A 12,973-nucleotide genomic window follows, 5' to 3' on the forward strand; every position below is an offset into this window, starting at 1 on the left:
TTTGTTTTGTTTTGTTTTTTGTTTTTTGTTTTTTTTGCCAGTGCCATGCTGATTTTATCACAGTAGCTTTGTAGTATAATTTCAAATCAAGGGTTATGATGCTTCCTGCCTTTCCTTTACTGCCCAGGATTGATTTTGTTATTCTAGATCTCTTCTGGTTCCAGATGAATATTAGGAATGTTTTATCTAGATATATGAGGTATACTAATGATACTGTCATTGAGATTGCATTAAACATGTATAACAATTTTGGGAGTATGTCCATTTTCACAATGTTTGTTCTTCCTGTCCATGAGCAAGGACTATCTTTCAATTTTATGAAATCCTCTTCAATCTCTTTTTTTCAGAGTACTGTAATTTTCAATGTATACATCTTTTTTTCCTTTATTATGTTTATTTCTAAGTATTTCATGTTTTTGATGTTATTGTGAAAGGCATGGTTTCCCTAATTTCTCTCTCAGTGTGTTTGTTCGTGTACAAAAATGCTACTGATGTTTGAGTGTTGATTTTGTATCCTGATATGCTCCTGAATTTGGTTATTAAGTCTGCAAGTCTTTTGGTGGAATTTTTGAGGTGTTCTATGAAAGGTATCATATCATCTGTGAATAATGATAATTTTAATTCTTCCTTTTCAATTTTTGTTTATTTTTCTCTCTTCTCTAATTACTAATGTTTCTACAACTATATTGAATATGAGAAGTGATAGGAGATGTGACAGTAGACTTTCTTGTGAAAGTGAAAACATTCAGTTTTTGTCTACTTACTATGATATTTTCTATTAGTTTGTCATTGATGGCTTTTGCCAGATTGAGGTAAGGACAATCTATTCTGATTTTCTTTAGAGTTTTTGGTCATGAATGAGTGTTGGACTTTATCAAAAGTTTTTTCTGAGTCTGTTGAGGCATTTTTTTTCCTTTGGCTCTGTGAATGTATGTTACACTTATGGATTTGCATATATTAAAACATCCCCGCATTCCTGGGATAAATCTCAATTTGTCATGATGTATAATTGTCTTGATGTTTTGCAGTATTCCATTTGCCAGTATTTTTTTTTTTTTTGAGGATTTTTGCATCTATGTTCATTAGGAAGTTGGCCTGTAGTTCTCTTAGTCGGTTGGAGCTTTCTCTGGTTTTGGTATCAGAGTAATACTTGTTGCCAGGAATGAGTTTGGGAGATTTACTTCCCTTTCAATTACATTGAAGACTATGAGAAGATTTGGCATTAAATCTTCCCTAAATTGCTTTTAGAATTTATCTGTGTATCCAGCAGGATCTGTGGTTTTCTTTGTTGGTAAGTTTTTTATGCAGGTTTCAATTTAATTGACTGATATTGGATATTGGATTATTCAGAATTTTTATATCTTCTTAATTCATATGTATATATGTATTCATTTCTTCTGTTTTATCCATCCTATGAGAGTAAAGGTTTTTGAAGTAGGCACTGAGGATTTTCTGAGTTTCAATGGGATCTGTAGTGATTTTGCCCTTTTCATTCCTTATTGTATGAATTTGAACTTCTTCTTTTCTTGATATGGTTAGCTAGGGGTTTATAAATTTTATCAACTCTTCCAAAGAGTAAACTCTTTGATTCATTAATGTTTTGTATTGTGTTGTTCATTTCCATTGTTTTAATGCTCTGATCTTTATAATTTCCTGCCTTCTTTGGACTTTGTTCTTGACTTACTCTTCTTTTTCTTGAAGCTTCAGTTACAGAATAAGGTTGTTTATTTGGCTTTATTCTGTTTTTCTGATATGAGAATTTGCCACTATATATTGCCCTCTTAGGTGAGCTTTGATTGCACCCCATAGGTTCTGGTAAGTTGCATCTGCATGTTTTTATTGTAAATATTGTGTAATTTCCTCTGTGATCCATTTAATGTTCAGGAGGGTGTTGTTTAATTTTCAGGTGCTTGATTTTTTTTTGAAATTTCTTTTGTTAATAATTTCCAGTTTTATTGCACGATGGTCACATAATATGCATAAGTAATTTCAATTCCTATGCATCCACTTAAGCATGTTCTGTGTGCTAGTATCTGGTCTGTTTTGGAGAATGTCCCATTTGTAGCTGAGAAAAATGTGTATTCTCATGTTTTTAGGTAGAATATTCTGTAAATGTCTACTAAGTCCATTTTTTCACAAGTTTGGTTTATTTCTTTGCTGGATTTTTGCCTAGTCGATCTGTACTTTTGTGGCAATTGGCTGTTAAAGTCCTCCATTAGAATTGCATTATTATACATTTGATTTTTCATGTCTGTTAATATTTATCTTATATAGTTGGGTGCTCCTACCTTGTGTGCATATATATTTATGATTTTTATCTTTTCTTCTTGCAGTTTTTTCCAAACAAGTATATAGTGACCTTTTTATCTCTTTTTATCATTAGATTTATCATCTTTTTATCTTTTTATCATTAAGATCACATTGTCAGCAACCAGAGTAGCTACACATGCTTTTTTCTGAGTGTTTGGTGCACAGAGGATTGTTATCCATCCTTTGATTTTCAGTCTATGGATTTCCTTTTGAGTTAAGTTTGTTTTTTATATACAACATATTGCTGCATTTTTGTTTTGTTACCCACTCTACCTGTCTGTTTCTTTTTATTAGTGAATTAACGCCACTTACGTTGATATGTATTGGCTTATCTTTGTCAAGTTATTTTCCTGCTGTAGGTTCCATAGTTTCCCCCTCTGTTTATTTACGTGTTCTGCTTGTTGGTTCTGTTCTGTCATTGTTCATGAAGTTGTGGTCATTTATGTCTCTTTATAGAATATCTTGTCAGTATTCGTTGTAGGGTTGGTTTGGTGGTCATGAATTTGTTCAGTTGTTCTTTGTCATGGAAGTACCTTATTCTGAATTTGATAAACAGTTTTGTAGGATTGGAAGTTGTTGTTGTTGTTGTTGTTGTTGTTGTTGTTGTTTTTTCAGGACCTGAAAGACTTCACTTGACAGTTTTCTTGACTTGTTGGCTTGTGTCAGGAAATCTGCCATGATTCTGATGGGTTTTCCATTGTAGGTGATCTGTTTCTTTTCTCTGTTTCTTTTGCTGCATTTCTGGGATCTTGATTATTATGTGCCTGGGTATAGATTTATTTTGATTAGGGCTAATAGGAGTTCTATATGACTCACTGAACTTTATGTCAGATTCTTTCCCCATGTTTGGGAATTTTTCTGCTATTGCTTCTTTTTATGTCATTTGTGTTGACTCCTGCTGTTTCATTGCCACCTATCAGTCTAATATTTGTTTTTCTTTGCACCATCTTGCAGCTGTTGAATTGGTACTTCCTCATTCCTTGTTATTTTTAAGAGACCTTTTCTTTCACAATCACTAGCTGCAATGTTGTCTTCAAGGTCTGAAAGTCTATCTTAAGTTTTATTCAAGAGGTTTTTTTTCGGCTTTCAGTGGAATTCTTAATTTCCTAAATACCTGTTTGAATTTGTTTCATGCATTCTAATTCTTTTCTGTATTATTCATTCAGTGTTTCCATCAGTTTTCTGTTCTTTTCTATATTTTATGTATTTCTTCTTATGTACTGAGCAATTCTTTCATGATTGTTGTCATTTCTGTTTTTACCTGAGAGATTATTCGTGATCTTATTTCTTCTGTAGCCTCTGATGCTACCACTTCAGAAATTTGAGGTGTGTTACTTCCAAATTCTTCTATGACCTTGTTCCTGGAGTTGTTCTCTTAAGGCTAGATATCTGAGATTGCCTTTTGCTCCTTTGTTCTACATTTTTGAAGCTCTCAAAGTTCACTAGAGCCTCCAAAGTGGTCTGAGGCTCACCTTGGTCTTTGGAGTGGTGGGCGTGGGGCACAGCTCAGCAGGGCTCCCACACAGGTGAGGGGCTGAGCCAGGGTGCTCCAAGGCCCCAGAAGTTCTCCAAGTTCAACATCGTTTGTGCAATGGTGTGTGTGTTGGGGAATGTGTGTGCTGAAAGCCCTCAAGGCTCCCATGATGGAGAGGGTGACACGACTGGGTCCTAAGCTAGAAATCTATAGAAGTTTTGTAATCAAGAACCTTTCCTCCAAATACCTGCTCTGAGTTCTGAGTTTTCTAGCCTTCCTGAGAGTTATTGTGATTGAGCAGCATCAGGGCTTTGCCCAGGCTTTCTGTGTGGGTGCCCTAGTGACCTGGATTTTCTGGGAAAGCTGAGGGTGAGTTTAACATTCCACACAAATGGACAAAGCTGTAGTGTACAATTAGTTGCTGTCTTCAGCATCCTTTTGTGTCACTGACCCTGTTAGATCCTCAGGGTGCTGAAGACACTACCATTCCTCCCTGCCCTTCCCGGTAACTTTATTTGAAAGTAGAGTTCAAAGTACCGAGAACTTTGTTTGATAAAGCAGCTGTTGAATGCTGTTGCTTTGTGCCATCTAATAGAAATAAAATCTCATAAAAATGTTAAGATGTGTTCCTCTATAGCACCAACTTTGGGAATATAGAAATGAGAGAATCTTGGTACCTGAGAGTTGAAAGCCAGGGCAGGGTACTTGCATTTCCTGACCATACAGAGTCTGTTCTTACACTGTGCTGTGTTACCAAATGGTGGATACTTCAGTGAAAGAAATGGACATCCTTAAAAGCTATCTGTTCTTCTATTTGTCATTAGTAGCAGAAGACCAGGTATTAACTCTTAAAAGTCATTAAGATCTTGCCTAGGTGTTCTATACAATGTCTAAATTCTACACATCTGAATTCCTGCACTATGATCTTTGTAGGCAGTGTACATAATGACAGAAAGTATTACCATCCTAAGAATTCATATTAAATGAATAATGATGTAATAATGTAAGATTTGATTATAATATGTATCTTTCATTAGTGTCATTAGTTGCCCAGTCATGGCTGCCTTAATGTCTTGAAGCCATTCAGAACATTCACCTTTGCTGGTCATTTTGGCATTAGGGAAGGACTGGAGGCTGCCTGGTGTCGGGATCAGGTAGCTGGGTGGCTGAGGACACGGAGATGGCCTTCTGCTGGGTGGCTGAGGACACCGAGATGGCCTTCTGCTGGGTGGCAGCCAGTGGCACTGCTTGCCATTTCTTTTCATCACACACTCTTTATAAAGACACTCATGAAAGAAGACTTCCAGAAATGCATTAGAAAATGTTAAAAATGATGGAGTACATGTGTTCACAGTGCAGACGTTTTGAGGTATTTCAAGGAGCATTAAAGGGAATGAGTGTTACTGTAATGAATACTGTAAATAATTACAGCATATTTTCATTATCCTTACAACTTTGTTAAAATCACAGACTCATTTCCTCATTTTTTGTTGTTGTTATTGTTGTTCCCAGTGCCTTCAGGGCACTTTTGGCTGGCTGGAGTTGTGGGGATCGAACCACAGCAACCTGAGCCTGACTGCTTTGCTGAAGCAGCCACTTAAAGAACTGAGCTAAGGGGCAGCCCCCCCCCCCCGCCCCATGTTTTAAATGAAGTTTCACCTCTAAAGTCTGTGCGGTCAGTTTGGGTTGCCATAACAAAACCCTACAACCTGGGTGACTTAAATAGCAAATATTTATTTCTCATGGGGCTCCAGAGCCTACATATTTGATGTCTGGGGAGGACCTTACTCCTGGCTTTTAGATCACTGTTTTCTTATTCCCTCCCTTTGTCTTGCCTGGGTGTGCACACACATGCATGCACGCCTGTGCACGCACACACACAGACACTCAGAGGGAGTGGGATCCACTCTCTCTTCTTTCTACCAAGGCATTTCTCTCACCATGAAGGCCTCATCCTTGGGAACTTATTTAACCCTTCTCATCTTCAAATACTATATTACTGGAGATGAAGGTTGCAATATGTGAATCTGAGGGAGGGGAATACCATTGTATAGTCTATAGTAATCACTTTTAATAAGTCATCCCATAATGAAGAGACTGTCGAGCACTAGAAGTGGGATGTGGATGAATCTCGAAGCTTACATTTAGACAAATTCAGTTTCCAGTCTCAGCTCTGAATTTTACATCTTTGTGACACTGAACAACTTAAGTGTCACTAGGTCTCTATCTCCTCTGCCATCAACTTCTTCTACAATACTGCCTATTTTTAGAGCTACTATCAAGCTTAAATGAAAATCATGCCTGTGAAGTTCTTTAGACAATGCTTAGCAAGGAAAAGACCCCTGATAAAAAAGTAGATTGTAAATTATGAGAAACAACCAAAACAGTCAAGATTGGCAAGACAAGAAATGGCATTGCTTGGCTAGTAGTTTGGTTATTGATACCAGATAAAATTTGTCATTGATCATAATTTTATAAATCTTTGTTAGTTATAACATTTCCAAAGTTGAAGTAGACATAGACAAATGGTTTTGTGTATATGAGAGAGAGAGAGAGAGAGAGAGAGAGAGAGAGAGAGAGAGAGAGAGTGTGTGTGTGTGTGAGTGAATGGGCCGAGCATGTGAGCAGAGTCCAAATGTACCTTGATAAACTTCCCCCTCATTTTGGGGCAGTTAGCTCAGGTTCTAGTCCCACAAAGAACTTCAACTAACAAACTTTCCACTCCAAAATTTGGAATATATAAGTATAAACACAGGATAGCTGGTAGAATGGTACTGTTGATTTCTGCTGGTCTGTTGAAAGGAATAGTGAATGATTTTTTTTTCTTTTTAATGTTTTTTATTGACCAATTTTCTGCATATATCTGGTTATCTGAACAACTAATTTAAACACAACATACAATACAGCAACTATTGTTGAATTCTTATCATCTTATTTAGTCAAAGTCTATACAATTTCTAATATTTTTATTATTTGTATTTTCTTTAAAAACATTTAGAATATATTTTACTTACACCAAAACATTTTCATTTCAATGAAATCAGGACCCAAGATTTGTTTCTCATGACTATTATTGCCTGTCAAAAATGTTTTACTTTTTCTTTTTTTAATATATTTGGTACAGGGTCTACAGGGTCTCCAGGGTCTCACTACATAGATCAGACTTGTAGTGATTCTCCTGTTTTCAGCCTCCCAAGCGCTGGGATTACAAGCATGCATCACCACGCCTAGTCTCAATCACCACCTCAGCCTGGCCCGGGGGCAGGGCCGGCAAGGCATGCAGGGGATTGTACCCCAACTGCTGCGCTCTACCTAAGCAGGTGCTTTAGTTGGCTGAGCTACCTGGCCAGCCCTCCAAATTTTTTTCTTTATAACCCAACAAGAACATGTCACAATTAAACGTTGCTGTTAAGAACATAGCAAAAATAACAAATCACATACATATTTCTCAAATCCTTAAATCTCGACTTGACATCATGCCATTTACTGCAGACTGTATTAGAAAATATTTAATATTTACATCTTTTGGAAACTTACATTGCTTTTTTTCCTGCAAGTCATAGTGAGTCAGATGCAAAAGTAAACCCAATTCTGTTCTCCTATGACCAGAAGTGTCAAGGTGACAAATTAATTTGATTATCAGTAAGAAAGCAAACCCTACAGTGCTTAGAGGTAGCCTTTTCAGTGCACCATACTAGACTTGAATAAATTATTTTACTTGTGGATTTAAAAATCATGGTAGTCATCTCTTCTCATAATATAAAAGCATTTGCTAGAATTCTAGACTATCTAACACAGCACAGAGAATATCTCTGAGGTTCAAGGTGGAGTTCACTGTTTCAAGGAAATTTAAGCTTCCAGAGGGCAAGGAGTAATTCTGGATGCTAATGGCCAACGAAACAAAATCTAAACATTATTCATAACTCAATTAATTAGCAAGCAGACCCTAGAACTGGAAATTCAAGTGGACTGTAGCTATATGACAATTTGAATAGTAGTAGTTTTTTTCTCTTTAAATTCCATTGAAAATGTGCTATCAAGACCTATGAGATTTATTGGCATGTATTTAGAAAAGAGATACTAGGAATATATTCCCAGAAAGTGACTTTCAACTCTAGAAAATGACATGATTTCTTGCCTTTCAAGGGAAATCAGTACAAAACAATAGAATCCTGTGTATGAGCGACACCCTTGGTGAGGCACGCCCCTGCCCATGCGGGGCCAATGTGGGTCAGGCTGCAATTGCTTTGTTATTAGTGTAAATGAAATCTTCTTCACAATAGATTCAGTACTATTTTTTAATTAATAATAATGTCTTGAATTTATATGCTTACCAACTCAGGAAACCTGAATGTCCTAGAGTTGATGAATTTCAATTTATTGTCACACAGTTTCATTGAATGTAAAAATCAAGTGTTTAGATTGCATTCTAAGGAGGGAAAAGTGAGTCAAAAAGGTTAAAATACTGGTCATGAAGAACACAGGAGTCTAATAATAAAATCACCAATTAAAATCTAGTAGTTTTTACTTATAATTCTGTCTCTTGTCTGGTCAGTTGGGTCAACCTTATTTCTTTGGAGAAGGAAGATGATCTAAGCAATTTTATTGAAGTTTTTATGATTAACATAAGTTTATAGATCTTCTCATTATTTTAATAGTATACAAAATGTATCTTGTAAAGTGTTTGACCACCTATAGACTTATTTGACCACTTGCATTTTTTAAGTCTTTGGAATCTTCTAAGTCACATATATCAGACTTTAATCTCTGGATAATGAAGCAAGGCAAAACTTATATTCTGACTTCAGGTGGGCAAAATTATGATTTTTTTTAAGGATTGAAATTTTTGTCAGCAATTTGACATTGTTTAGCTCAAGAGAGATGAAATGATGTCCCCAGTAAAATCGTGCTCAGAACCCTTACTCCTTGTCCCTGTGGAAGGTCACTGCCATTCCTCCAGCCAGGCACTCCTTCACCCTTAAAATATGGAACTCTGATTTCTGTCCCTTTCTTACATTATAGTTTCTGTTACTTCTTCCCTTTGAATTCATTCCTTTGTCTGTGTGTACTCTGCACTGCTATCTGCTCTTCATGTATAATGCAGCAATCCCCTTTGTTTAACTTTCTCAATCCATTTTAGATTAACTTTCCTGATAAATCCCAGAAATGCATAGAGTATGTTTAATGTCTATATTCCTGTTGCCCAGTTTTAAAAAAAAAACACATTTGAGACATAGTTAAAACCCTTCTTTGAGGCCCCTCTCTAATCTCATTTATTTCCTTCTTTTCTCAGTATCATGAATTCAGTAGTTATTATTCATCCATCATATACATTTTATTAATAAAGAAAGAGACAGAGTGAGACACACAGACAGATAGACAGAGAGAGAGATAGGAGCTTTAGAGACAGAGAGAGATGATGTGGGGGATCTGAAAATGCACGATGTTTTTTAATTTTTGAAACTTTTTTTTTTCATTGTGGCTTTGAGCGTCTCATTATGGTTTTGAGATTTCTCCATTTTACTGTGCGAGGCTTTGCTCCCTTTTGTCCCGTTGCTGTCACCCATTGGACCTGTGTTCTCTAACTTATCCGTTCTGCTGGGAATCTCGAGATAGCTCAAGATCTTTTCCTCCAGTACAAACAGTGGTGCAGTGTACCTCTCGGAACACACTTCCTCATCCATGTTTATGCGTGCTCTTCAGGGCATGTGCCCAGGAGCTGAATGTGGAGGGTAGAGTCACAAATTCTCAAATTTGTCACTAGAAAAGCGGCTGTGCCAACTGGTACGCTCCAGTCATACTCCACACAGTGCCAGTGGAGTTTCAGCCTCCCTAAAGAGAAAAGACTGTCCCTTTATTCTCTTTCTGAAGGGCTGTGTCTCAGGGGCTCCCTTTCCTGTGCAAGGTTACATATCCAGCCCAAGGTTTCGGGCTGCGTGTGGAAACGTAAACTTCAAAACACAGATGAAACGCCGGATAAGGCATGGGCGGGAGGAGATCATGGCCACCTTGTGTGTGGCCCACGCGGTGTGTGGCCCACCTGGCGTGTGGCCCACGAGCTTCTCCCAGTACTTTCTGTTCCTGAGAGTCTCTCCCAGCAGCAAGAAGCAAGCTCCTGGCCGGCCTGCCCTTGACTCCCAGCGCCACCTCTTCAAATTGTCAGCTCTAGTTGCTTGAGAGCTGTCCCTTAAGATTCCTGTGCCTTAGTTTCCAGTTGGCAAAACGAGAGAAATACTTGTATCTCACTTCATAAGGCAATTGTGAGAACTAAAGCAGGCATGGTTCTGACAACGGGGGAGATGGCGTGTCCCATATATCTTCCCTCTCTCAATGAAACTGTTGACTGGGTTCAGCCCTTTGCGCATTGCCTGCCACGTGGTGGGTATCAAGTTGAGTTAATAAATGAAGCGAGTGTCCTAAGGCAACACAAATGCCCAAAGCCTGTTCTGAACCGTGATGGAGCAAATAAATTACATCCATGACAGCTTCACTGCCTACGTGTAGTGAATTCTTCTTCTTCCCTGAATATTCATATCAGTAGTAGCTGCAAGTAGACATGATATTTGCGTACTCAAATATTCTTTCATAGTGAGGAACACCAGGAAATTATTTTTTAATCCTTTACACTTTCTGCAGAATCACTTTCCTGTCTTTTGATTGTCACCAATCTTTTTTCTTCCCTTGAACTTCAGGTCTCATTGTCCACGAAGGAGCTGCAGTTTACAGAGTGTTTAAGCGCTGGCGAGCCGTTAATTTGCACTGGGATGTACTAAATTATGACAAAGCCACAGACATCGAAGAAAGTAGCCGGGGAGAGTCTTCCACAAGTAGGACTTTATGGTTGCCCCTGACGGCTCTGCGGAACAGAAACTTGGTCCACCCGACGCAGCTGACCTCCCCGCGGTTTCAGTGCGGCTACGTGCTACTCCACCTGTTCAACCGCATCAGGCCCCGTGAGGATCTCTCAGAGGATAACAGCTCGGGGGAGGTCGTGATGAGAGTGACTTCAGTGTGACCGGCGCATACCGTGACAGTGTGGGCCGCCCTGCACATGTTGGAATGTAATCACAATGAATGGTGAAACCACAGCGCTTGTACAAGACACTCAGTCTATGAACTTTTTGAAATTTATGCTTTTTATATGAACATTTGAATTGCAAATACATTTTTCTGAGAAAAGATCCCTCTTGTTCTTTGTTGTTCTGATTTGTCACATCTTTTATAAGTTCATACTTGAAATCATTACACATATAAGTTAACTCTACTTGATAAAAAGAAAAAAACAGTGGTGACAGTTATCCTTAAGGCCAAAACTATTTTTTCTTGCTTATTTTAAATATATTTTTATCAAACTTCTGTTGCACGTGTAATTTTTTGGACACAGTATAAATGGGCAAGTTTTAGAATGTCATGGGCGGGGTGCAGAGTACTGTCAGGACATGTAGCAGCACTGTTCTCCTGGTGCCTCAGGCTGCTTAATGTGACCATGACTGACTTAACAGGATCAAAACAAGCTTGTCACCAGAACACAAACTGCCCGAATTATAGCTTGTTCCCCCACTTCTGAACCAATGCAGAGAGTGTCCAGAAAGAGAGAAATGAGTTAGGTGGCCCGCCTTTCCTGAAGTTCCTACTGCATAGGCAGGCCATCCTGAATATTTACAACCTGCAAATCTCACCAAAATGTTGTATCATCTATAACTGACTCAAGAAAAATCATACTGCCTCAAAAAAAACCAACCAAATAAAAAAAACCCTGCCTCTTATTTGCATAGCCCTCTACTAGGACCTATCACAGTTTGTTTAATTATAGCGTTTTGCGCTGCATGAGCCCATCTCATTAGGTCTTCTTTCTCCGAGTGCTCCCGTGTCCCGCCCTCATACCACTTAAGCACTAACCCTATTGCTCGGTGTACTGAGGTCCTCCGAGATGTGTGTGCTCACCAGCACTGACAAGTCTTCGCCTTCATTAGATGGCTGGACCAGTAATTTTAAATGAAAAGGGGCAAAAAAACGAGGAAGCTATTGACTTCCCAGGAACAGGTTGCTCAGCAGAGAGTTCCATGGGTACCCTGTTGGCTATATTTGGCACATTTTACAGGACAGAGACGAAGAAGAAAACAGGTGAGCATGCATTCCTTAGAAATGTTGAAAGGCCTGCCAAATAGTTCAGCAGATTGAAGTGCCAGCAAGCAGACCCAGGGGCCAGGGGTTCGATCCCCAGGCCCGCGTGCTGGCCCCGCCCGGGGGCATGCTGAGACAGCGATGGAGACTGGGTGTGGTAGCGCGCCTGTGATCCCAGCTCTTGGGAGGCTGTAAACAGGCGGATCACTAGGAGTCCGATCTAGGAGCGAGACCCTGAACACCCTGTGACCCCTCCCTAAAATACAAAAAAAAAAAAAAAAAAAAAAAAGGAAAGACGGCAGGAAGTGTTAGAAATGTAGTAAAAAATCAGGTATGTGGGGATTTGGGCGTTGAGCATGCTGCTGGTTTGTGGAGAAGAAAGACTGGACTGAAAAGTGCATAAAATGCTTTATATTTTTTTTTTAAATGATTTTTGAGTAATAGTAGAACAGTTCATATTTACAAACAGTCCCATGTTTCTTCCATAGTAAATTTCCCCAGTACTTTAAATATAACTTTTCCAGTTAAAAAGCTTTGTCGCAAATGACAAGGCATGATGATTTACAGAAATAGAAAGCATGAGTGACAAACTCATGCAAGAGTGAAAATGCAGCCATCCCTCGGGGCACATCTAGCTTCGAGGTGGATGTCGGAAGCACACGTCCGAGGGTTTTGCTTGTGTCGAGCTGCTACTACACAAATACATGCAGAGTCGGGCTCTGAGGCAGTTTAGTTACTAGGGCAAGTTGGTAACATCATTTAATCAGGAAAAGTTTTGGTTACTGTTGATAGTAGGGAGCCAAGAGACTCCAGGCACAGATTCCAGGGTCAGTGCTCCGACGCGCAGCGACGCCTGCCCGCGATTCAGCGCGCGCTCCCACCGGCTTACTGAAACCAAGGGACGAGCGGGAGAAGCCCCTCTCCACAGGCTGCAGGGTGAGTGTGTGCGGGAGCCGGAGACGCCTGGAGATGAGCGCTGTGTCCCGCGGGACCCCCACCCTGTCGCCTACCTGCCGGGGCCCCTCCGCGGCCTGTGTCCCGCGGGACCCCCACCCTGTCGCCTAC

General features: G+C 39.4%; 1 protein-coding gene across 1 annotated transcript in view; it reads left to right on the forward strand.

Annotated features, from left to right (window-relative positions):
- March11 (membrane associated ring-CH-type finger 11) overlaps positions 1-10,963 on the forward strand; it is a 120,508-nt gene extending 109,545 nt beyond the window's left edge. The window contains exon 4 of the mRNA XM_023704930.1: positions 10,477-10,963. Coding sequence (XP_023560698.1) covers positions 10,477-10,799 — 323 coding nt within the window. The 3' untranslated portion in view covers positions 10,800-10,963. The remainder of the gene's footprint in view (positions 1-10,476) is intronic.
- Positions 10,964-12,973: the final 2,010 nt, after the last annotated feature.

This window comes from Octodon degus, unplaced genomic scaffold, assembly GCF_000260255.1.
Source record: "Octodon degus isolate 3935 unplaced genomic scaffold, OctDeg1.0 scaffold00207, whole genome shotgun sequence".
Classification (NCBI taxonomy): domain Eukaryota; kingdom Metazoa; phylum Chordata; class Mammalia; order Rodentia; family Octodontidae; genus Octodon; species Octodon degus.